Source organism: Salmo trutta, chromosome 24, assembly GCF_901001165.1.
Source record: "Salmo trutta chromosome 24, fSalTru1.1, whole genome shotgun sequence".
In the NCBI taxonomy this organism is placed as follows: domain Eukaryota; kingdom Metazoa; phylum Chordata; class Actinopteri; order Salmoniformes; family Salmonidae; genus Salmo; species Salmo trutta.
The window spans coordinates 2,606,540-2,633,367 of record NC_042980.1 but is presented as its reverse complement, the minus strand read 5'-3'; the positions used below and the strand labels follow the sequence as shown (position 1 = coordinate 2,633,367).

Sequence of the window (26,828 nt, the reverse complement as noted above, 5' to 3'; positions counted from 1 at the left end):
TCAGCCTGTATAATAATTAAAAGACAAAAGTGTAGGATCCCCTTATAATAGTTGAACGATTATCCCTTTTCCCTTTGGCCTCACCCTGATCTTGCGAGTTTACATTCTGTTTCGCTACACAACATCAGGATGGTTCAACATTCTTTGTAACCTTGTAGAATGTTGAAAGGACACTTCTGATTGATTGTTCGACAGTGACCCCTCTCTGACAATTTACCCTGGGGTGTAATCGTTAGTACAAGTATGGAACGCCGTTTGGGTCTTAAAGCACGTGGTCAAAGCGATCTTTTTAATGCAGTTGCACCCCAAAAATAAAACTAGAGTTTCTATTGGACAAATTCAGATTGGTTCCTCCTTGTTTCCTTCCGTTTCAGCGTAATGAATATCTGGAATCCATGAGACGTCCATACCCCCCACCACTTCATATTTAAACTTGGGGGGACGTGACAAAGACGACGTCCAATGGACCCCAAACAGCACCAGTGATGCCAATTTAGCAATTTTGTTGCTAGATTTAGCAACTTTTCAGACTACCCTGGCACCTTTTTTTCAAACAACACCTAGCAACAAATGTAGCTACTTTTAAAAATGTATTTGGAACTTTTAGCAACTTTTGAAAAGTGACTCAAATAATAAAATGCAAGCATTTTCCCTCTAAATGACACAAAAAAGATTTATCTGTCTCACACTCAGTCACAACACACGTGCCTGGCTGCAAAAGTGCATTGTGAGTGACGTCAGCAGCATGCCAGCAGCAATTTCAGCAAATTGCAAGTCATTGTTGGCTGACTGCAGCAGCAGTAGTACGGGTTCGACGAGCCAAACCCAATGAATATAGTTTGATCTTGAATGTTTGATCTTGAACATAACTTACAACATCAATCAACATGTCTCAATCAAAATTGTACAGCCAGAAGTACAGAAAATAGTGGTAGTCTGTACCTGAACAAATGTCAAATCATATTTTGCTCTGAGATGGCCAGTCAATTTGAGTCACTATTGTGTATTAAACGTAATGACGCAGTTTTACGTTATCACGCAATGACATCACAACGTAATTTAGCAACTTTTAGCAACAAATCAACCTGCCTCTAGCAACTGACCCTGAAAATTAGTTGGCAACACTGGACAGCACGGACCAAAGATAGAGGGCGATCTATAAAAATCCGCCTGCCGTCGAGAACACAGAAATAGGAATTTGACAACCAGAGGCATGTTGATATTTATATATATAAATGATTAAATATAGCGATAAATGTATGTTTCAGGTAGCAATCGTAATAGCTAGCTAACTAATTGCTGGTGAGTGTGTTAGCAAGAATCTTTCTAACGTTAGCTAGCGTTGCGTTTGCAGCTAAGTTATTTAACGTTAATACATTGCATTTGGTAGCGAGTTTCATAACCTAACTAGTTAGTAGTCTGGCAGCAACAGGCTAGCTAATTTTGAGATATTTTTTTTTTTAAATGAGGCACCAATACCTTGCTTGATTTACAATGTAAATCTGATGGCAGAGCAGACTAGTTAGGTCCATAGAATGACGTCAAAGCGTAGCCTTTCAAATGGACCTAACGTTAGAAGACTAACAGCCAGTATTTTCTCTAAGCCTGGTCCAATATCGGGGTGCCTTCTCTCCCTAAGGGTTTATGCTTATGAATGAAGATCCAACTGCGAGGAACACGAAGCCTGTCCTCTTGTCGGTGTTGAGATGTCATTGGCAGCAACATGCATTTTGCCGGCAGGAGCAGCAGCAGCACCGATGCCCCCTTCTCCGTCGGTTCATCTTTTCGTTTCTTTGCCCGCCATCAGCATGGGAATCGCCGCAGCATTACTTTTTCAGTTTGGATATGGGGGACTCACCGTAACGTCATTTTTTTTCTGAAGATTTGTATTTATATGTCCTTCGCCTTGCTGTGTTTCTTGTTGGGAAGCGTTGGTCTCCTCGTGAAGAAGGGTCCTCCTAAAATCTGCCAATTTTAAACTTCAAAGAGACGGTCTACTTACCTGTTGGACTTGTTTAACAAATTCATGGTAAGTATCCTGAATAGTTTTTATTCATGTGTCATAAGCCAATTTTCCTCCCTATCATCCTTGTTATGATCACTGAGTAACTGAGTTGTTTGTCAGATACATTTATAATGAAGACAGTAGACAGCTAGGCATTCATTGTGCTCTTCGGTCCTGCATGATGACACATGATAATGTTGTGTTGTAGCCTACAGCTTCAACAGTCAGCCAGACTTTTGAAGCATAGGCAGTGTTTTGTCTTGGTTTGGTCTCCTGCATAATACGGTGGGTGTTAGATAGATAGGCTATACGTTTTGAAACCTTGTTGCTCAATACAGCCTCTGTCTTTTCCCTGTCTGAGTCTGGTTTGGACATCTCATCACTGCCCATTCAGTTAACTATTTAGTTATTTATGAATTTCTATTTGAAGTTGTTCGAATGTATCCTTTGTTCCTTTCAAATCAAAATCAAATCAAATTTATTTATATAGCCCTTCGTACATCAGCTGAAATCTCAAAGTGCTGTACAGAAACCCAGCCTAAAACCCCAAACAGCAAGCAATGCATGTGAAAGAAGCACGGTGGCTGGGAAAAACTCCCTAGGAAAAACTCATGAGAAAGGCCAAAAACCTAGGAAGAAACCTAGAGAGGAACCAGGCTATGAGGGGTGGCCAGTCCTCTTCTGGCTGTGCCGGGTGGATATTATAACAGAACATGGTCAAGATGTTAAAATGTTCGTAAATGACCAGCATGGTCAAATAATAATAATCATAGTAATTCTCGAGGGTGCAACAAGCACGTCCGGTGAAACAGGTCAGGGTTCCGTAGCCGCAAGCAGAACAGTTGAAACTGGAGCAGCAGCATGGCCAGGTGGACTGGGGACAGCAAGGAGTCATCATGCCAGGTAGTCCTGAGGCATGGTCCTAGAGCTCAGGTCCTCCGAGAGAAAGAAAGAAAGAGAGAAGAGAGAATTAGAGAGAGCATATTTACATTCAGACAGGACACCGGATAAGACAAGAGAATACTCCAGATGTAACAGACTGACCCTAGCCCCCCGACACATAAACTACTGCAGCATAAATACTGGAGGCTGAGACAGGAGGGATCAGAAGACTGTGGCCCCATCCGATGATACCCCCGTACAGGGCCAAACAGGCAGGATATAACCCCACCCACTTTGCCAAAGCACAGCCCCCACACCACTAGAGGGATATCTACAACCACCAACTTAACGTCCGAAGACAAGGCCGAGTATAGCCCACAAAGATCTCCGCCACGGCACAACCCAAGGGGGGGGCGCCAACCCAGACAGGAAGACCACGTCAGTGGCTCAACCTACTCAAGTGACGCACCCCTCCCATGGACGGCATGGAAGAACACCAGTAAGTCAGTGACTCAGCCCCTGTAAAAGGGTTAGAGGCAGAGAATCCCAGTGGGAAGAGGGGAACCGACAAGGCAGAGACAGCAAGGGCGGTTCGTTGCTCCAGCCTTTCCGTTCACCTTCACACTCCTGGGCCAGACTATACTTAATCATAGGACCTACTGAAGAGATAAGTCTTCAGTAAAGACTTAAAGGTTGAGACTGAGTCTGCGTCTCTCACATGGGTAGGCAGACCATTCCATAAAAATGGAGCTCTATAGGAGAAAGCCCTACCTCCAGCCGTTTGCTTAGAAATTCTAGGGACAATTAGGAGGCCTGCGTCTTGTGACCGTAGCGTACGTGTAGGTATGTACGGCAGGACCAAATCGGAAAGATAGGTAGGAGCAAGCCCATGTAATGCTTTGTAGGTTAGCAGTAAAACCTTGAAATCAGCCCTTGCCTTAACAGGAAGCCAGTGTAGGGAGGCTAGCACTGGAGTAATATGATCAAATTTTTTGGTTCTAGTCAGGATTCTAGCAGCCGTATTTAGCACTAACTGAAGTTTGTTTAGTGCTTTATCCGGGTAGCCGGAAAGTAGAGCATTGCAGTAGTCGAGCCTAGAAGTAACAAAAGCATGGATTAATTTTTCTGCGTCATTTTTGGACAGAAGGTTTCTGATTTTTGCAATGTTACGTAGATGGAAAAAAGCTGTCCTTGAAGCAGTCTTGATATGTTCTTCAAAAGAGAGATCAGGGTCCAGAGTAACGCCGAGGTCCTTTACAGTTTTATTTGAGACGACTGTACAACCATCCAGATTAATTGTCAGATTCAACAGAAGATCTCTTTGTTTCTTGGGACCTAGGACAAGCATCTCTGTTTTGTCCGAGTTTAAAAGTAGAACATTTGCAGCCATCCACTTCCTTATATCTGAAACACAGGCTTCTAGCGAGGGCAATTTTGGGGCTTCACCATGTTTCATTGAAATGTACAGCTGTGTGTCGTCCGCATAGCAGTGAAATTTAACATTATGTTTTCGAATGACATCCCCAAGAGGTAAAATATATAGTGAAAACAATAGTGGTCCTAGAACGGAACCTTGAGGAACACCGAAATTTACAATTGATTTGTCAGAGGACAAACCATTCACAGAGACAAACTGATATCTTTCCGACAGATAAGATCTAAACCAGGCCAGAACTTGTCCATGTAGACCAATTTGGGTTTCCAATCTCTCCAAAAGAATGTGGTGATTGATGGTATCAAAAGCGGCACTAAGATCTAGGAGCATGAGGACAGATGCAGAGCCTCGGTCTGACGTCATTAAAAGGTCATTTACCACCTTCACAAGTGCAGTCTCAGTGCTATGATGGGGTCTAAAACCAGACTGAAGCGTTTCGTATACATTGTTTGTCTTCAGGAAGGCAGTGAGTTGCTGCGCAACAACTTTTTCTAAAATTTTTGAGAGGAATGGAAGATTCGATATAGGCCGATAGTTTTTTATAATTTCTGGGTCAAGATTCGGCTTTTTCAAGAGAGGCTTTATTACTGCCACTTTTAGTGAGCTTGGTACACATCCGGTGGATAGAGAGCCGTTTATTATGTTCAACATAGGAGGGCCAAGCACAGGAAGCAGCTCTTTCAGTAGTTTAGTTGGAATAGGGTCCAGTATGCAGCTTGAGGGTTTGGAGGCCATGATTATTTTCATCATTATGTCAAGAGATATAGTACTAAAACACTTTAGTATCTCCCTTGATCCTAGGTCCTGGCAGAGTTGTGCAGACTCAGGACAATGGAGCCCTGGAGGAATACCCAGATTTAAAAGAGGAGTCCGTAATTTGCTTTCTAATGATCATGATCTTTTCCTCAAAGAAGTTCATAAATTTATTACTGCTGAAGTGAAAGCCATCCTCCATTTGCGAATGCTGCTTTTTAGTTAGCTTTGCGACAGTGTCAAAAAGAAATTTCGGATTGTTCTTATTTTCCTCAATTAAGTTGGAAAAATAGGATGATCGTGCAGCAGTGAGGGCTCTTCGATACTGCACGGTACTGTCTTTCCAAGCTAGTCGGAAGACTTCCAGTTTAGTGTGGCGCCATTTCCGTTCCAATTTTCTGGAAGCTTGCTTCAGAGCTCGTGTATTTTCTGTATACCAGGGAGCTAGTTTCTTATGACAGATGTTTTTAATTTTTAGGGGTGCAACTGCATCTAGGGTATTGCGCAAGGTTAAATTGAGTTCCTCGGTTAGGTGGTTAACTGATTCTTGTCCTCTGACGTCCTTGGGTAGGCAGAGGGAGTCTGGAAGGGCATCAAGGAATCTTTGGGTTGTCTGAGAATTTATAGCACGACTTTTAATCTTCCTTGGTTGGGGTCTGAGCAGATTATTTGTTGCAATTGTAAACGCAATAAAATGGTGGTCCGATAATCCAGGATTATGAGGAAAAACATTAAGATCCACAACATTTATTCCATGGGACAAAACTAGGTCCAGTGTATGACTGTGGCAGTGAGTAGGTCCAGAGACATGTTGGACAAAACCCACTGAGTCGATGATGGCTCCGAAAGCCTTTTGGAGTGGGTCTGTGGACTTTTCCATGTGAATGTTAAAGTCACCAAAAATTAGAATATTATCTGCTATGACTACAAGATCCGATAGGAATTCAGGGAACTCAGTAAGGAACACTGCATATGGCCCAGGAGACCTGTAAACAGTAGCTATAAAAAGTGATTGAGTAGGCTGCATAGATTTCATGACTAGAAGCTCAAAAGACGAAAACGTCATTGTTTTTTTTTTTGTAAATTGAAATTTGCTATCGTAAATGTTAGCAACACCTCCGCCTTTGCCGGATGCACGGGGGGTATGGTCACTAGTGTAACCAGGGGGTGAGGCCTCATTTAACACAGTAAATTCATCAGGCTTAAGCCATGTTTCAGTCAGGCCAATCACATCAAGATTATGATCAGTGATTAGTTCATTGACTATAACTGCCTTGGAAGTGAGGGATCTAACATTAAGTAACCCAATTTTGAGATGTGAAGTATCACAATCTCTTTCAATAATGGCAGGAATGGAGGAGGTCTTTATACTAGTAAGATTACTGAAGCGAACACCGCCATTTTTAATTTTGCCCAACCTAGATCGAGGCACAGACACGGTCTCAATGGGGAAAGCTGAGCTGACTACGCTAACTGTGCTAGTGGCAGACTCCACTAAGCTGGCAGGCTGGCTAACAGCCTGCTGCCTGGCCTGCACCCTATTTCATTGTGGAGCTAGAGCCCTGTCTATGTTCGTAGATAAGATGAGAGCACCCCTCCAGCTAGGATGGAGTCCGTCACTCCTCAGCAGGCCAGGCTTGGTCCTGTTTGTGGGTGAATCCCAGAAAGAGGGCCAGTTATCTACAAATTCTATCTTTTGGGAGGGGCAGAAAACAGTTTTCATCCAGCGATTGAGTTGTGAGACTGCTGTAGAGCTCATCACTCCCCCTAACTGGGAGGGGGCCAGAGACAATTAATCGATGCCGACACATCTTTCTAGCTGATTTACATGCTGAAGCTATGTTGCGCTTGGTGACCTCTGACTGTTTCATCCTAACATCGTTGGTGCCGACGTGGATAACAATATCTCTATACTCTCTACACTCGCCAGTTTTAGCTTTAGCCAGCACCGTCTTTAGATTAGCCTTAACGTCGGTAGCCCTGCCCCCTGATAAACAGTGTATGATCGCTGGATGATTAGTTTTAAGTCTAATACTGCGGGTAATGGAGTCGCCAATGACTAGGGTTTTCAATTTGTCAGAGCTAATGGTGGGAGCCGTCGGCGTCTCAGACCCCACAACGGGAGGAGCAGAGACCAGAGAAGTCTCGGCCTCCGACTCGCTTAACGGGGAGAACCGGTTGAAAGTTTCTGTCGGCTGAATAAGCGACACCGGTTGAGCATTCCTACAGCGTTTCCCTCCAGACGCCATGAGAAAGATGTCCGGCTGCGGGGACCGTGCGAGGGGGTTTATACTAACGTTACTATCTGTACTTGCTGGTGGCACAGACGCTGTTTCATCCTTTCCTACACTGAAATGACCCTTGCCTAACGATTGCGTCTGAAGCTGGGCTTGCAGCACAGCTATCCTTGCCGTAAGGCGATCATTCTCCTGTATATTATGAGTACAACGACTGCAATTAGAAGGCATCATGTTAATGTTACTTAGCTTCGGCTGTTTGAAGTCCTGACGAACCATGTCCAGATAAATGATCATGTTAGTATGCATGTAATGGCCCGAGATGGAGCATCATTGACCTTCGACTGGTACATTCTTTGTACTTAACACAACCATTTCTAAATTGATCTTATGTTTGCAGGGACGATTCACAGTGCCCCTTTTGGAGTCTGCACAGACGAGAAGATTGGTATCACACAATGTTGACAAGGCCCCTAAAAAAGGTGAGTGATTTGTGGTAAAAAAAGGCAACAAATATAGTGCTGCTGAACCATCAGCATGAACTGTGTGGAGTTAGCAGATGCAGTCCCAGAATACCTCAGGAACAGCTTGTGAAGACAGCAGCTGACTTTCACTTCCTGGTGGAAGAAATATGGGCTTTTTTCTCAATTCATCTTTCCTCGATTCCTTGCATCTTCTCTCATCGCCTCTTTCTCAGAAAGGATTGGAGAAGACACCCTGAAGGGGGAAACTTTGAAATGGCTGAAAGACTGACTAACCTCTACGGATCGGTGTGTCCCTATACCGGGATGGTTGAGCTAATGTCCAATTTACAGTAGCTATTACAGTGAAAAAATACCATGCTATTGTATGAGGAGAGTGCACGACAATTGGTTTGATATATTCACCTCTGAAGGTAAATAATGTACTTGCATTCAGTAATCTTGCTCCCGTCCTGAGTGTCCCAGAAATAAATGTAGCATAGTTTTGTTTGATAAAATACATTTTTATATTAAAATGTAGGAACTGGGTTCTACAGTTTGAACCCCTGCTGTGTCTGGCTCCACACCCACCCTGCCCAGCCATCTAGATGTGTGAAAGTTAGTGTATAAGCTAATGACCCATCATGTATGACATTCCTGGCAGTGTGTAAACTTACACCATATACTTTTTGTATGTTCTCTATAGTTATGTACTTGAAAATGTATCAATGGACCAATTTGGCACACTTAATGCAAAATATTGTCTAGTATTGCAATGCTTCACTGGATCAATATGAAACTTTGCACACATACTGCTGCCATCTAGTGTCCAAAATCTAAATTGCACCTAAACTGCAATATTTTGTTAACTTCTATGGGCTACGTGGGACGCTAGCGTCCCACCCGCGGTACACACTATCAACAGCCAGTGAAATATCAGAGCGCCAAATTTGAAAACAACAAAATGTCACAATTCAAATTTCTCAAACATACAACTATTTTACACCATTTGAAAGATAAACATCTCCTTAATCTAACCACGTTGTCCGATTTCAAAAAGGCTTTACGGCGAAAGCATAAAGTTAGATTATGTTAGGACAGTACATAGACAAAACATTACACACAGCCATTTTCAATGCAAGAACAGAGGTCACCAAAAGCAGAACACCAGCTAAAATTATGAACTAACCTTTGACAATCTTCATCAGATGACACTCCTAGGACATTATGTTAGACAATACATGCATTTTTTGTTCTATCAAGTTCATATTTATATCCAAAAACAGCATTTTACAATGGCGTGTGATGTTCAGAAAATATTTTCCCTCCAATACTGCCGGTGAAGCAGCACAACAAATTAAAAAATACTATTCATTAACGTTGATAAAATATGAAACTTTTATTCAAAGATTTATAGATTAACATCTCCTGAATGCAATCGCGTTGACAGATTTCAAAATAACTTTACTGGGAGAGCACACTTTGCAATAATCTGAGTACTGTGGTCAGAAAAAAACAGCAGGCAATTATAGACACCGGCCATCTTGGAGTCATCTAAACGCATAAATAGCATTATAAATATTCACTTACCTTTAATAATCTTCATCAGAAGGCACTTCCAGGAATTCCCAGGTCCACAATAAATGTTTTGTTCGATAAAGTTCATAATTTATGTCAAAATAACTCCATGTTGTTCGCGTTCTGTAGGCTACTCAAAATGTAGGGCGCGTGAGGGAAACGGTGATGACGAAAGTCAAGAAAAAGTTATATTTACGTTCGTTCAAACATGTCAAATGTTGTATAGCATCAATCTTTATGGCCTTGAGAACGTGAAACTTCAGTAATATTCCAACCGGACGTTTGCATTGCCTTGAAAAACGTAATGGAACGTAGGGGATTTCTCACATGAATGCGCCCTATGAACTGATGTGATTTTCAGGGCACCTGCTTACCAGCGTTTTCCTTCGGTCTGTGTTTACCGCAAAAGGCTCAAACAACTTTCTAAGACTGTTGACATCTAGTGGAAGCCTTAGGAAGTGCTATTTGAGTCCTAACTCACTGTGTGTCAGAAAGGCAAGGACTTGAGAAAACTACAGGAACCAGATTTTCATATCCTGCTTGGAATCTTCTCAGGGTTTTGCCTGCTATATGAGGTCTGTTATACTCACAGACCTCATTCAAACAGTTTTGGAAACTTTAGAGTGTTTTCTATCCAAATCTACTAATAATATGCATATCCTAGCTTCTGAGTTTGAGTAGGAGGCAGTTTAATATGGGCACGTATTTCATCCGAAAGTGACAATACTGCCCCCTAGCCCCAACAGGTTTTTAAGGCCTTTGTCTTGCGTTTCAAAGATGATTAGGGGAAAAAAAACGTTTTTTGTTTGTATTATTTTTTACCTGATCTAATGTGTTATATTCTCCTACATTAATTTCACATTTCCACCAGCTTCGAAGTGTTTCCTTTCAAATGGTATCAAGAATATGCATATCCTTGCTTCAAGTCCTGAGCTACAGGCAGTCAGATTTGGGTATGTTGTTTTAGGCGAAATTTGAAAAAAAGGGTACGATTCTTAAGAGGTTTGAGACACGCAGTGGCCTTTCCCTCTTTCCAGACTGTGACAGAGAATGTGATGTTTTGAAACACATCAAAATATATGAACCATGCTCATTTGAGCTACAGATTGGGAGAGATGACCGATAGGGGCGAGAGAGAACAATTGTGCGATTAGATCTTATGTCACAACCTGCCCTCTAAATACACCTCTGCTGTCTTCAACCAGGATCTCAGCGATCATTGCATGCATCCGTAATGGGTCTGCGGTCAAACGACCACCCCTCATCACTGTCAAACGCTCCCTAAAACACTTCAGCGAGCAGGCCTTTCTAATCGACCTGGCCCGTGTATCCTGGAAGGATATTGACCTCATTCCGTCAATAGAGGATGCCTGGTTATTCTTTACAAGTGCTTTCCTCACCATCTTAAGTAAGCATGCCCCATTAAAAAAATATAGAACTAAGAACAGATATAGCCCTTGGTTAACTCCAGACTTCACTGCCCTTGACCAGCACAAAAACATCCTGTAGCGTACTGCATTAGCATGGAATAGCCCCCGTGATATGCAACTTTTCAGGGAAGTTAGGAACAAATATACACAGTCAGTTAGGAAAGCAAAGGCTAGCTTTTTCAAACAGAAATGTGCATCCTTAGCACAAATTCCCAAAAGTTTTGGGACACTGTAAAGTCCATGTAGTGGCACCTCCTCCCAGCTGCCCACTGCACTGAGGCTAGGAAACACTGTCACCACCAATAAATCTACGATAATCGAACATTTCAATAAGCAATTTTCTATGGCTTCCACCTGGCTACCCCTACCCCGGTCAACAGCCCTGCACCCACCACAGCAACTTGCCCAAGCCTCCCCCATTTCTCCTTCACCCAAATCCAGATAGCTGATGTTCTGAAAGAGCTGCAAAATCTGGACCCCTACAAATCAGCTGGGCTAGACAATCTGTACCCTCTCTAAAATTATCCGCTGAAATTGTTGCAACCCCTATTACTAGCCTGTTCAACCTCTTTCATATCGTCTGAGATCACTAAAGATTGGAAAGCTGCCGCAGTCATCCCCCTCTACAAAGGGGGAGACACTCTTGACCCAAACTGTTACAGACCTATAGCTATTCTACCCTGCCTTTCTAAAGTCTTCGAAAGCCAAGTTAACAAACAGATCACCGACCATTTCGAATCCCACTACAACCTTCTCCGCTATGCAATCTGGTTTCCGAGCTGGTCATGGGTGCACCTCAGCCACGCTCAAGGTCCTAAACGATATCATTACCGCCATCGATAAAAGACAATACTGTGCAGCCGTCTTCATCGACCTGGCCACGGCTTTCGACCCTGTCAATCGACGCATTCTTATCGGCAGACTCAACAGCCTTGGTTTCTCAAATGACTGCCTCGCCTGGTTCACCAACTACTTCTCAGATAGAGTTCAGTGTGTCAAATCGGAGGGCCTGTTGTCCGGACCTCTGGCAGTCTCTTTGGGGGTGCCGCAGGGTTCAATGCCAAGCGTCGGCTGGAGTTGTCACACCCTGATCCGTTTCACCTACCTTTGTTCTTGTCTCCACCCCCCACCAAGTGTCTCCCATCTCCCCTTATTATCCCCTGTGCATTTATACCTGTGTTTTCTGTTTGTCTGTTGCCAGTTCGTTTTGTTCGTCAAGCCTACCAGCAGTTTTCCCCTTCCTCCTGTCTTTTCTATAGTTCCTGTTTTTTAGTTTTCCTGGTTTTGACCATTTTGCCTACCCTGAGCCTGCCTGCTGTTCTGTACCTTTTGAACTCTGGTCTGGATTACCGACCTCTGCCTGCCCTTAACCTGTCGTTTAGTAATAAACTTTTGTTACTTTGACACTGTCGGCATCTAGGTCTTCCCTAAAATGTGATAGGAGTAGTGTAAAGCTCAGCGCCATTGGACTCTGGAGCACTGGAATGCATTCTCTGGAGTGATGAATCACACTTCACCATCTGGCAGACTGAAGGATGCCAGGAGAACACTACCTTCCCGAATGCATAGTGCCAACTGTAAAGTTTAGTGGTGGAGGAACAATGATCTGGGGAAGTTTTTCATGGTACGGGCTAGGCTCATTCATTCCAGTTAAGGGAAATCTTAACACCATAGCATACAATGACATTCTAGACGATTCTGTACTTCCCACTTTGTGGCAACAGTTTGGGTAAGGCCATTTCCTGTTTCAGCATGACAATGTCCCTGTGCACAAAGCGAGGTCCATACAGAAATGTTTTGTCGAGATCGGTTTGGAAGAACTTGACTGGCCTGCACAGAGCCCTGACCTCAACCCCATCAAACACCTTTGGGATGAATTGGACCGCTGACTACGAGCCAGGCCTAATCGCCCAACATTTGTGCACAACCTCACCAATGCTCTTGTTGCTGAATAGAAGCAAGTCCAACATAATACACGTACCCACACACGCCCGTGGCCCAAACTAAGAAGAGAAGAGGATGAATGAGCAATGTTGAGCAAGCAAGACTTGTGTGTGAATAATGTGACAAAGGTGATTTCATTGTGTAGAATATAATGACAACAAATTGAAAGATTGGGTCAAAATTATTTTCATCACTAAGTTGTCTGTTTAACCGCCCTCTTCCGCCTGCAACATGAAAAAGGCTGATCGTGCTGCAATGACATCTACGTGAAATAGTCAATTTATGTTTGATCCGATTATGTGGTCGGAGGCACCATATGGATGGTGTGACGCAATTGCGGAGGGCTCCATATAGCATTGACATGATTGGTTGACGGTAGGTGAGGGTGGGAGGTCCTGTATAATAACAAACAATCTTCCTTGACAACTACCTTCACAACAGCTCTGCGCTGCTCGGCAAAGCACAAGAAGTATGATTGCTCTAACTTCTGCAGAGGCCAAATCACCGTAAATGCTGCACATCCAATGCAGATCTCAGATTGACCATGTAGTGCCATAAATTCAGCCCTATGCAATGCTACTCCAAGCTACTCCATAGCTAGCCTAGTGAAAAATGAATGGCACCGCCACTGAGCAGGAACGTAGGGTTCTAAGAGGTAGGCTAAATTATTTGCTCATTGATGAAATACTCAGCTATCAAACATCCCCAACCACTTTTTAGACCTGCCATACATTTGCACGCAGGCAAATTTGCCTACTTTTTATGCGTGATGAGGATATGTTACAGGACAGAGAAACCAGACACATGTCCACATGCTCACAAAAGACAATGATTTTATTTATTTTTAAATAAGAAATTGAAAAAACTATATAATATGAAATAAATCATAACTTCTTGGTCACAAGAAAACACGTGGTGAGGTGTTAAGCAGTAGTCATTTATGGATACCCGATGAAAATTATGCAAATTCACTCATTTTTGCACAGGGCTCATGCAGAGCATATCTAAACATTTACATTTTTTTACTGTCAAGTTGTGTATGGTTCACACTGCAGCTCTTTGCCCAAACTTGAAAAAGGCCTTTAAGGACTGAAGGACGTAAGGGACAACTCAATTTTCTTCTGACTTCTTTTATTTCTTTAGTCAGTTAGTTAGTTAATTAGTTCTTTAGTTAGCTAGTTAATTAGGTTGATAACCTTTAAAGGCAAAACACAAAAATAAATATACATTACTTCAAGTAAGGTCATTTCAAAATAAATATATAATCTTAATGTAGCCATATTATCTAAATTATACTATATACAAAATTAGACAATTGGTCTCAATTCTCAACACAAATAAACACCTAACTGGCAACAATTTTACACAACAATGTCCATGTGCCTACCGGTTGAGTCTCCAGAATCCTAAATGAGCTGAATGAGAGTCTCCTCTTCCATGAAGGACTTCCAGTGAAATGCTTTTCCACCAAACATTTCACCACCTGCTATCACAAAGGTGATAGCCGCTCTGGCACCCCAATGGTGGAACAAGCTCCCTCACGATGCCAGGACAGCGGAGTCAATCACCACCTTCCGGAGACACCTGAAACCCCACCTCTTTAAGGAATACCTGGGATAGGATAAAGTAATCCTTCTAACCCCCACCCTTTAAAAGATTTAGATGCACTATTGTAAAGTGGTTGTTCTACTGGATATTATAGGTGAATGCACCAATTTGTAAGTCGCTCTGGATAAGAGCGTCTGCTAAATGACTTAAATGTAATGTAAATGTAAGGTGCACCAGTATATATGTTCCCCAGGGAAACACAAGCTAATGATGGGTTCCACAATGCATACACTCTTTCGCCCCCTGCTGGTGTTTTATCTTTGAAATCAGTTGAAAATCTGAACGCCTTGAATATGAATACCTGTCTTTTGACGCAACATTTACCAATGCCTATTTATTCATAAAAAGCAGAATATAATAAATATAATGAATCACAGTGGTTAGCCTATGCAAATTAATAGGAAAACATTCTGACCTTGTTAATGGGACTACATGTAGCCTATTACGAAACATATGGCCAGAGAGAAGTCAAAGGATCCAAGAAGTCAGGCTATTGTTTGTCATATCCAAAATAAGTATATGCCTTTGTGTGTGTAGGTGATAGAGGGCTAAATGAAGGATAAATATAGTCGAAATGTTCAGGCTTTGTCATGATCTGTGATCAAAATAGGCTGGGAAGTTTTCGGTTCCATTTAGACTATAGATTATTCATACGCAACTGCACTGAAATGAATAACCTGATCCACCCTCCTGAAAATCAAAAATGTGTTTCTGTTCTGTCCATAGATAGAAGTGGTAGGTCTATCTTTTTGGTCTTTTGCTAGAGGCATATCCAACCACTAATAGAGTATTCTTTATTCCAGAGTATTTAAAACAACCGGATAATGACACTTGCTTTAGGCTATATTTTGATAGGCCTACCTACCAAGAACCCATGTTGAGGCTGAGCAAGACTTCCATAGGCAAATACAGGGTTCTCTTTCAGTCGACTCGGTTCGACATCTCACTCACTCTTTTGCGGGTCATTGGTTGAAGCCTTATTCAATCAGAGCTTTGTGGGTGTACGCCCGGTGTCTATTTAACACCCTGCACTGCTCTGGTTTCCTCATTCTTCGCCACAAGTCTATTTGGTTACTATCTGCTTACTAGCCCATTAAGCAGCTTTCTTTAGAAAACTAGCTCTCAACTTAACTGTTCCTTTCGGTGTGGGTTACCACACCACCACAGAGTGGCAAGTGGCTTATTTCCTATTTTCATGAATTCTGCTAGCTTCAGCTTCACTTTACTGAGTGAAGTTAGTGAGGGGAAAAAAGTATTTGATCCCCTGCTGATTTTGTACATTTGCCCACTGACAAAGAAATTCAGTTTATAATTTTAATGGTAGGTTTATTTGAACAGTGAGAGACAGAATAACAAAAAAATCCAGAAAAATACATGTGAAGAATGTTATAAAATGATTTGCATTTTAATAAGGGAAATAAGTATTTGACCCCCTCTCAATCAGAAAGACTTCTGGCTCCCAGGTGTCTTTTATAAAGGTAACCAACTTCAACCAGTAAAATGGCTCTTTGTCACGGCTCTCTACGAGAGGTGGGTGTAGGAGTCAGGCGCAGGAGAGGAGAAGATGCAATCAAAAGTGTTTAAGTCCATCCAAAACATAAAGGCCCAGGACCTAAATACACAGTCCAAAACCACCACTAGAAATAACAATCTAGGGAAAACACCTGAATGAAATAAATGAACAAAATAACGTCACCCAACATAAAAACAGGGAAACTAAAATAAACCCGCATGAAACAAAGTGGGTAGGGAGAAAATAAATACTTACACTAATTAACCTAAACAAGGAACAGGTGCACAATCAAAACAGACAAGACCAAACAAAAAAGAAAAAAGGATCGGTGGCAGCTAGTAGACCGGCGACGACGACCGCCGAGCACCACCCGAACAGGGAGAGGAGCCACCTTCGGTGGAAGTCGTGACACTCTTTGGCTAGCTTTTGCTACAGCCTATGTCAATGAGTGTTAGCAATACAGCTAACAACTGCTGCATCCAAAATACAGTAGTTAATTTGCAACGACCACAACCAAATATGATCTTAGCGACTGTTCATGCAAGAATCAAACATCATTGTAAGCATATGAGAACCCAAAAAAGTTATTTTGTTTAAAATCGAATCAAAATCAAATTGTATTTGTCACAAGCGCTGAATCCAACCGTGAAATGTTCACTTACAAGCCCTTAATCAACAATGCAGTTCAAGAAATAGTTAATAAAATATTTACAAAAAAATAAATAAGAACAGAATCAATCAAACGGTAACACAACACATTTACATAACAATAACGAGGCTATATACAGGGGGTACCGTGTCAATGTGTGGAGGTACAGGTTAGTCAAGGTAATTTGTAAAGTGATAATGCATAGATAATAAACAGTGAATAGCAGAAGTGTAAAAACGAAGGGGGGGTCAATGTAAATAATCTGGGTGACCATTTGATTACTTCTTCAGCAGTCTTATGGCTTGAGGGTTGAAGCTATTATGGACCCGTTTGGTCCTAGACTTGGCGCTACCCTTGCCATGCGGTAGCAGAGATAACAATTGGGTGACTGGAGTCTTTGACAATTTTTTGGGCCTTCCTCTGACACCACCTAGTCAATCAATCAAATGTATTTATAAAGCCCTTCTTATATCAGTTAATGTCACAAAGTACTGTACAGACACCCAGCCTAAAACACTAAACAGCAAGCAATCCAGGTGTAGAAGCATGGTGGCTAGGGAAAACTCCCTAGAAAGGCGTGAACCTAGGAAGAAATCTAGAGAGGAATCAGGCTATGAGGGGTGGCCAGTCCTCTTCTGGCTGTGCCAGGTTGTGATTATATCAGAACATGGCCAAGATGTTCAAATGTTCATAGATGACCAGCAGGGTCAAATAATAATCACAGTGGTTGTAGAGGGTGCAACAGGTCAGGACCTAGTATATACAGTGCAGTAGGTCTTGGATGTCAGGAAGATTTGCCCCAGTAATGTACTGGGCCGTACGCACTACCATCTGTAGCGCATTACGGTCAGATGCCAAGCAGTTCCCATACCAGGCGATGATGCTCTCAATGGTGCAGCTGTAGAACTTTTTGAGAATCTGGGGACTCATGCTAAATAATTTACAAAATAGCCTCCAACACTCTACTCAGCAAACTGGATGTAGTCTATCACAGTGCCATCTGTTTTGTCACCAAAGCCCCATATACTACCCACCACAGCAACCTGTATGCTCTCGTTGGCTGGCCCTCACTACATATTCGTCACCAAACCCACTGGCTCCAGGTCATCTATAAGTCTTTGCTAGGTAAAGCCCCGCCTTACCTCAGCTCACTGGTCACCATAGGAACACCCACCCGTAGCACGTGCTCCAGCAGGTATATTTCACTGGTCATCCTCAAAGCCAACACTTCCTTTGGGTGCCTTTCCTTCCAGTTCTCTGCTGCCAATGACTGGAACGAACTGCAAAAATCACTGAAGCTGGAGTCTTATATCTACCTCTCTAACTTTAAGTATCAGCTGTCAGAGCAGCTTATCGATCACTGTACCTGTACACAGCCAATCTGTAAATAGCACATCCAACTACCTCATCCCCATATTGTTATTTATCCTCTTGCTCTTTTGCACCCCAGTATCTCTACTTGCACATCATCATCTGCACATCGATCACTCCAGTGTTAATGCTAAATTGTAATTATTTCGCCTCTGTCCTATTTATTGCCTTACCTCCCTACTCTTTTACATTTGCACACACTGTACCTCGATTTTTCTATTGTGTTTTTGACTGTACATTTGTTTATGTGTAAATGTGTTGTTTTTGTTGCACTGCTTTGCTTTATCTTGGCCAGGTCACAGTTGTAAATGAGAACTTGTTCTCAACTGGCCTACCTGGTTAAATAAAGGTGAAATAAATAAATAAAATGAACTTTGTAGTCTCCTAATGTGCTCTGTTAATTATCCTAACCTGCTGTGTAAATTCTCCTAACATGCTACAAAAAAGTTACTCCCTTATCGCAGTGGTGTGAAAGTATTGTTTCTCTAGTATTGTGTGTGACCGGTGTAGATTGCCTCTGCGTTGTGTTTTGATCAACTTATATAGGACCATAGGATCTGGGTTGGTGTTGATATTTTGTTTTTGCTGATAAAGAAATGAACAATATCCATAAATGTAATGTTGTACTGCCCTAATCCTCTCATCCACATAGATACAGTAGAAAGGGTAAGAATACCATTCATCTCTCTTGACAACGATACAATATATACAAAATATTATTAAAAAAAAAAAACACATCACATACCTGATAAAGAAACAAACAACATCCATAAATGGAATGTTGTGCTGCCCTTATGCACCAACTGCTCTGTAGTACAATTAACAACAAAGAGACATGAATAGCCATGCTAGCCCAATGACGACATGTACAGAGAGAAGTACAGTTACTAGCTAGCATGTACAGCATTCACAAATCAACAGATAAAAATTTAATAAATGGATTAGATGCATTAATATCACAATATACTGGTAGAACACCATAGTATTACAATCTAAACTCAGTATCTGTTTTAACATGTAGGATTGATTATGATTTTCTTGGCAACATTTTTCAGTAACATACCTCTTCCACATAGATACAGTAGAAAGGGAATAGGAGGAATACCTCATAATGCCATCTATTTTGTGAAGTGCACCAGTCCCTCCTGCAGCAAAGCACCCCGACAACATGATGCTGCCACCCCCGTGCTTCACAGTTGAGATGGTGTTCTTCGGCTTGCATTCCCCCTGAATGCAGAAGGTGAAGGAAGTGTGCGACATTAAAAAGGTCACTTACAACAACAAAAGGAATGTATAATATCAGTCATGGGAACTATTCAGATTTTGTGTCATTATACAACAAGACATTCAACAGTTGTTACAGTAGCATGGGGAAATATTGTCTTGACACTTTTCCAGGGGAGATGGAGTTTATAGATAGACTGGCTGGACTGTGGGACAGTGGATGTGCATTGATAAATCGAATTAAATCTGTTAACAGGCATTACCCATGGAATGCAGGGAATGAGGTGCAACAACTCCCTGCTATCAACCAATCAACATCCAGGAAGCAAATAATCCATTATATAAATTATAGTTGAACCATGTTTTGAGGCTATACAGTGTTTTACATTTACTTATTTGAGGTTCTGATGGGGGTAAGACAAAGAAAGCTCATGAGGCATTTTCTTCAAGAATCAATGGTACAGTTGAAGTTGGAAGTTTACATACACCTTAGCCAAATACATTTAAACTCAGTTTTTCATTATTCCTGACATTTAATCAGAGTAAAAATTCCTGTCTTAGGCCAGTTAAGATCACCACTTTATTTTAAAAATGTGAAATGTCAGAATAATAGGAGAGAATGATTTATTTCAGCTTTTATTTCTTTCATCACATTCCCAGTGGGTCAGAAGATTACATGCACTCAATTAGTACTTGGTAGCATTGCCTTTAAATGTTTTAACTTGGGTCAAACGTTTCGGTAAAGCCTTCCACAAGCTTCCCATAGTTGAATTTTGGCCCATTCCTCCTGACAGAGCTGGAGTAACTGAGTCAGGTTTGTAGGCCTCCTTGCTTGCACACGCTTTTAATTTCTGCCCACAAATGTTCTGTAGGATTGAGGTCAGGGCTTTGTGATGGCCACTCCAATACCTTGACTTTGTTGTCCTTAACTTCTATGGGCTATGTGGGACGCTAGCTAGCGGCAAATTCATAAACAACAAAATGTCATAATTCAACTTTCTCAAACATACAACTATTTTACACCATTTTAAAGATACACTTCTCCTTGATGTAACCACATTGTCCAAATTCAAAAAGGCTTCACAGCGAAAGCAAAACATTAGATTATGTTAGGAGAGTACATAGACAAAAATAATCACACAGCCATTTTCCAAGCAAGGACATGTGTCAATAAAACCCAAAACACAGCTAAATGAAGCACTAACCTTTGACGATCTTCATCAGATGACACTCCTAGGACATCATGTTACACAATACATGTATGTTTTGTTCGATAAAGTTCATAATTATCCAAAAACAGCATTTTACATTGGCGCGTGATGTTCAGAAAATGTATTCCCACCAAAACTTTCGGTGAATGTGCGCATCAATTTACAAAAATACTCATCATAAACGTTGACAAAATATATAACAATTATTTAAAGAATTATAGATAGACTACTCCTGGATGCAACCGCTGTGTCAGATTTTAAAATCGCTTTACAGAGAAAGCACATTTTTCAATATTCTGAGTACATAGCTCAGCCATCACAGCAAGCTATACAGACACCCGCCAAGTTCGGGGCCACCTAAACTCAGAATTAGTATTAGAAATATTCTCTTACCTTTGCTGATCTTCGTCAGAATGCACTCCCAGGACTGCTACTTCCACAAGAAATGTTGTTTTTGTTCGAAATAATCCATATTTATATCCAAATACCTCCGTTTTGTTTGTGCGTTCAGAGCACTATCCAAAGGCATAACGCGCGAGCGCGGTACCAGAGACGAAAAGTAAAAATGTTCCATTACCGTACTTAGAAGCATGACGAACGCAGTTGTTTAAAATCAATCTTTATGGTATTTCTAACGTAAAATTGCGATAATATTCCAACCGGACAATAGCGTATTCATTCAAGGAGAAAAAGATGGAACAGCATGATCGCGGGACCGCGCATATACAATCCCTTTGTTGCTAGGCAGGCCACTCAGTAACTGAGCTCCTATTATCTGCCCAGTGACAAGAGAACGCTGAAACAACTTTCTGAAGGCTTTTGACAGCCAATGGAAGCCTTAGGAAGTGCAACGTAACCCCACAGATACTGTTTCGAAAGGGACTAGAAAGAAGAACTACAATTTCTCAGACAGGCCACTTCCTGCTTGGAATTTTCTCAGGTTTTTGCCTGCCATATGAGTTCTGTTATACTCACAGACACCATTCAAACAGCTTTAGAAACTTCAGAGTGTTTTCTATCCAAATCTACTAATAATATGCATATTCTAGTAACCTGTTTAAATTGGGTACGTTTTTCATCCGGCCGTGAAAATACTGCCCCCTACACCCCAACAGGTTAAGCAATTTTGCCACAATTTTGGAAGTATGCTTGGGGTCATTGTCCATTTGGAAGACCCATTTGCGACCAAGCTTTAACTTCCTGACTGATGTCTTGAGATGTTGCTTCAATATATCCACATAATTTTCCTACCTCATAATGCCATCTATTTTGTGAAGTGCACCAGTCCCTCCTACAGCAAAGCACCCCCACCACATGATGCTGCCACCCCTGTGCTTCACAGTTGAGATGGTGTTCTTCGGCTTGCAAGCCTCTCCCTTTTTCCTCCAAACATAACAATGGTCATTATGGCCAAACAGTTCTATTTTTGTTTCATCAGACCAGAGGACATTTCTCCAAAAAGTACGATCTTTGTCCCCATGTGCAGTTGCAAACCGTAGTCTGGCTTTTTTATGGCGGTTTTGGAGCAGTGGCTTCTTCCTTGCAGAGCGGCCTCTCAGGTTATGTTGATATTGGGACTCGTTTTACTGTGGACATAGATACTTTTGTATCTGTTTCCTCCAGCATCTTCACACGGTCCTTTGCTGTTGTTCTGGGATTGATTTGTACTTTTCACACTAAAGTACGTTCATCTCTAGGAGACAGAACGCATCTCCTTCCTGAGTGGTACGATGGCTGCGTGGTCCCATGGTGTTTATACTTGCGTATTATTGTTTGTACAGATGAACGTGGTACCTTCAGGCATTTGGAAATTGCTCCCAAGGATGAACCAGACTTGTGGAGGTCTACAATTTATTATCTGAGGTCTTGGCTGATTTATGTTGATTTCCCCATGATGTCAAGCAAAAAGGCACTGAGTTTGAAGGTAGGCCTTGAAATACATCCACAGGTACACCTCCAATAGGCTAATTGACATCATTTGAGTCAATCAGAAGCTTCTAAAGCCATGTCATAATTTTCAGGAATTTGTCTTAGTGTTTGTAAACTTCTGATCCACTGGAATTGTGATACAGTGAATTATAAGTGAAATAATCTGTCTGTAAACAATTGTTGGGAAAATTACTTGTGTCCTGCACAAAGTAGATGTCTTAACCGACTTGCCAAAACTATAGTTTGTTAACAAGAAATTTGTGGAGTGGTTGATTAACGAGTTCTAATGACTCCAACCTAAGTGTATGTAAACTTCCGACTTCAACTGTATATCATTAATTTAAAATAGATGTAGCAATGGCAGATTGACCCTTTGTGACAAATAGTGGCCTCATGATGTGTGTTGTTCCTCAGGGCCAGATTCAAGAGCTCAGAGAGGAAAACATGACCTGGAACCAGAGGCTAAAAGCAGAGGAATACCGGAGGAGTAAGATGCAGAGAGAAATCAGGTAGACCTACTGCCAACACACAACACCTCTCTCACTATTCACTCTTATCTTACAGACCACTAGACTGTTTGTGCATTGTTACATCTGTAACTTCACTCCAATTTCAAAAGAGAATACTACTGTTTATTGTAGCTTTTCATGACAATTACGCTGGCATTGAGTGACATGCTACGTGGTCAATGTGAGTTAATGCTCCCTACTCTTGCAAGCAAATCTGACGCCATTGACGGGTGTCTCTCGATGTGATTTGGGCTTTAATGACGCTAAGCAACAGCACTGCCCTATCCTTCTCCCTCCATAATATAACATATGCCATAGCAGATGCTTTTATCCAAACAGACTTAACCATGCATACTATTTACATATGGATGGCCCCAGGAATCAAACCCACAGTCCTAGCATTGCAAGCGCCATGCTTTACCAACTGAGCCGTACAGGACCTCCAGAATGTATAGTGTGTTTTTTTTGCATCCAAAATGGCACTCTATTTCCCAGTGGTGGAAAATGTACTTGAGTAAAAGTAAATATACCTTAATAGAAAACGACTCAAGTAAAAGTGAAAGTCACCCATAACTACTTGAGTAAAAGTCTAAAATATTTGGTTTTAAATATACTTAAGTATCAAAAGTAAATGTAATTGCTAAAATATAAAATGTAAAATTACAAGTACAAGTATAAATCATATTCAAATTCCTTATATTAAGCAAACCAGACGTCACCATTTTCTTGTTTTAAAAATGCACGGACAGCCAGGGCCAAACTCCAACACTCAGACATCATTTAGTGAGTCCGCCAGATCGGAGCCAGTAGGGATGTCCAGGGATGTTCTCTTGATAAGTGTGTGAATTGGACCATGTTCCTGTCCTGCAAAGCATAAAAAATGTAAAGGGAAAAAGTATGGAGTAAAAAGTACTTTTTTTTTTAAGTCTGCTTTTGGTCATAACCAGTGTTAAGTGGGTGCCCTTTTCTCTCAGCATTCTGACAATGTACACAAGGGGATTGAGATAACGACCCCTGTACTACCCTGCCTGCCACTCTAGTGTATCACCAGGATAAACCCAGTGACCCACAGCCTGCTTGTGACTGTGGGAGTCATGGTGTATAGTTAAAATACCACAGTGTATAGTTTTATAGCCAATGATTAATTTTAATGCGCCCCTGCTGTGCGGTTCAAGGCATTTACCATTTTTGACATGTGTTTTGTGATAGTGCTTACAGTGTGGTGTTTCTGGCACCTACGTATGGCGCCCTCTGTTGATTGATTATGGATTTATGGTTGTATAACACTTATTATTATATATTTTTTAATTAACCTTCATTTAACTAGGCAAGTCAGTTATGGGCAGAGGCAAACCTCATCTGGAATTATCACACTCATACTGGCTGAAGAAATAGGATTAGAAGTGAGATGCTACTATATTTGCCTTACATATGTTTGATAGTTTACTACAATGACTTTACATATTCTCTACATATGTTTTATAGTTTAATGAGTCTTATTTAGACGTTAAGTGTTACTCGCCCTCTTGTTGTGCCATTCCAGAAAGACTCCCTGTATCTGGAGCAGGAGCTGGAGAACCTCAAAGTAGTATTGGAGATCAAGAACAAACAGCTGCACCAACAGGACCACAAACTCATGCAGATGGACAAACTTGTGAGCACCATAGATACTCCACCCATTCACTGTCAATGACATATAGTTCACAGACATCCATTTTAAGACAGAAACAATGTTGATTTCATCTGGCATGTTTAATGTTTTTGTTGTTTTTGTAGATAGAGAAAAGCGTTAAGATGGACGAATGCCTTACAAAGGTCCAACAGGAGAATGAGGACCTGAAAGCCCGCATGGACAGAAATTCTGGTTTGTCGAGGTAAAATAACTCCTCATTCTCTCTTTCTCCTCTATTCTTAAATCAATCTGGGACAGGGTTGTCTATGGGCTTCTATGCATCTACTGTATGTGTGTTTTCTCCTCTAACTCGTCTTGACATCCCTTTCCAGACAACTGTCCACAAAGCAGGTGATGCTGCATGAGTCTCTCCACAAGGAATCCAAGGTGAACAAGCGGCTGTCTATGGAGAACGAGGAGCTCATGTGGAAGCTGCACAACAGGGACCTGAACAGCCCCCACAAGATGTCCCCCACCTCCCCCTCGCACCACTCCCTCAAGCTCCAATCACCTCGCAGCTCTGCCTTCTTCACCAGCCCCATCCAATCACCTTGCAACTCTGCAGTCTTCTCCAGTCCTCCCGTCTCACCCAGATAACAGCGACCCACTGCTTTCAGAAAGCAGACACTCTCTCGCTCTCCTGTGATTGGACATAGTCCAGGAAGCAGCCTCTCTCTCTCCTTTCTGATTGGACCGAGTCATCCCTCCATACTGAAGAGCTTTATTAGCTGACATGGTACCCAGAGTTGACTACGGTAGTATTCTTGAATGGATCTACTTTCTGTTGACACTTACTGCAGATCAATGACGCTATGAGAAAAGGCTGTTGCGCAGAGTGAGGCCACCCCTTGTTTTCGCTTTGCCTTTCTTGTCTGATATTATAGGTGGAAAAAAGGAAATCTCAGGACTGTATATAATGATACACTATATTTGCTACTCTTCTTTCTCAGTGGTCGTCTCTCACACACACACACACACAAACAAACAAACACACCAGTGCCATTGGAAAGAGACACAGTACCGGGAAGATGTTTTGGGGGGGGAGGGGGGGGGGGGGTTGCTGCAATGTTTTTTGGTCGACGAGGGGGCAGATTACATTTTTGGGTCGCTACAGACGGCTATATCGGTCCTGCTAATACAGGACTAGTAAAGGCCCTGTGCACTACTTTTGTGAAGATTAAAAAATGTATATATATTCATATATTATTTTCCGATTTTTCAGGGGGTGCTGCAGAATGGTGCATCTTGCCATAGAGATCTGGTATTTACAAAATTACATTGATTGGCCCAAGATGGGAGCTATAGTAAATAACTGAAAGGTGTGAGTCAAACCAGAGAGGAAGAAGCAAAGCGTTTTTGTATGGAGGTCAATGAGTGTCGAATGATTAACAAAAATGTAATGGCTTATTTGCTACGTGTGGATTAATTGATATAATACAGGTTGTTACGAGTGTACTGATGAGCAGGACATGTGACGTTTTAAATCGAACTTGTGCCTGTTGTTCACACGCGTATCTGCCCTCACACTGGCTATAATGGTCCCACAGAAATGTGTTAGTCACACGTAATATTTCAGTTGGCCCAAGGGGGTCGCTGCATCATTCGTGGAGGACGGAATGTTTACTGTTGCCTTGTTTATTTGGATCATCATCTGCTTTTGCAGAATCATCAGTTACTCTTCCTGGGGTCCACAAAAAAGACTAAACATGAAAAAAGTAACAAAACACTGATAGACAAGGACAGTCACACAAATGTAAAATACAAAAATATACATACAATACAACAACAAAAATGATACAAACAAAACGAAAAAAGTATGTGTGCGTTAGAGTGTGTCTGTGTGTGTATGTCCCCTCACAGTCCCCGCCGTTCCATGAGATCTGTTTTTTAAAGGTATTTTTATGGTCATAGTCTTTATGCCAACTGGCGGCTCACGGGCTGAATTTGGCCCCTGGTTGATTATTATAGTTTTATTACATTAAAGACATTAAAAACACCAGCTCCAATTGATTGTAATTTTGAAAATCTATTCCAAAGTATTTTAATGCATAAAAGAGAGATTATGTACGAAAAAGTATGAAAAATGTATGCACTCAATACTGGATAAGAGCAGCTGCTGAATTACTAAAAATACAAATGTAAATATGTTATCGTATACAAATGATAACAAATATGATATACAGTATACACAAGAGTGTGCAAAGCTGTCATCAAGGCAAATGGTGGCTACTTTGATTAATCAAAATCTAAAATATATTTTTATTTTACACTTTTTGGGTTACTACATGATTCCATATGTTTTATTTCATCGTTTTGATGTCTTCACTATTATTCTACAACGTAGAAAATAGTAAAAATAAATAAAAACCCTTGAATGAGTAGGTGTGTCCAAACTTTTGACTGATACGGCATGTTTG

At 41.5% G+C, this 26,828-nt stretch overlaps 1 protein-coding gene across 1 annotated transcript; it reads left to right on the top strand.

Annotated features, from left to right (window-relative positions):
* The first annotated feature begins 1,072 nt into the window (after positions 1–1,072).
* LOC115160592 (microtubule-associated tumor suppressor 1 homolog A) lies at positions 1,073–26,409 on the top strand. The gene is made up of 7 exons (XM_029710782.1): positions 1,073–2,029; positions 7,713–7,794; positions 22,645–22,739; positions 24,067–24,142; positions 24,283–24,393; positions 24,516–24,613; positions 24,744–26,409. Exons 2-7 carry the CDS (start codon positions 7,771–7,773, stop codon positions 25,006–25,008), a joined length of 669 nt encoding a protein of 222 aa, XP_029566642.1. The 5' UTR covers positions 1,073–2,029; positions 7,713–7,770; the 3' UTR covers positions 25,009–26,409.
* The last annotated feature ends 419 nt before the right edge of the window (positions 26,410–26,828 follow it).

What these genes read in the sequence shown, in the direction of transcription:
- LOC115160592 (XM_029710782.1), top strand. Translation starts at nt 7,771, where the DNA reads ATGTTGACAAGGCCCCTAAAAAAG. An exon ending in CTGAAGAAATAGGATTAGAA is followed by an intron (nt 24,143 to 24,282) that starts GTGAGATGCTAC and finishes GTGCCATTCCAG; the next exon opens with AAAGACTCCCTGTATCTGGA. An exon ending in TCATGCAGATGGACAAACTT is followed by an intron (nt 24,394 to 24,515) that starts GTGAGCACCATA and finishes TTGTTTTTGTAG; the next exon opens with ATAGAGAAAAGCGTTAAGAT.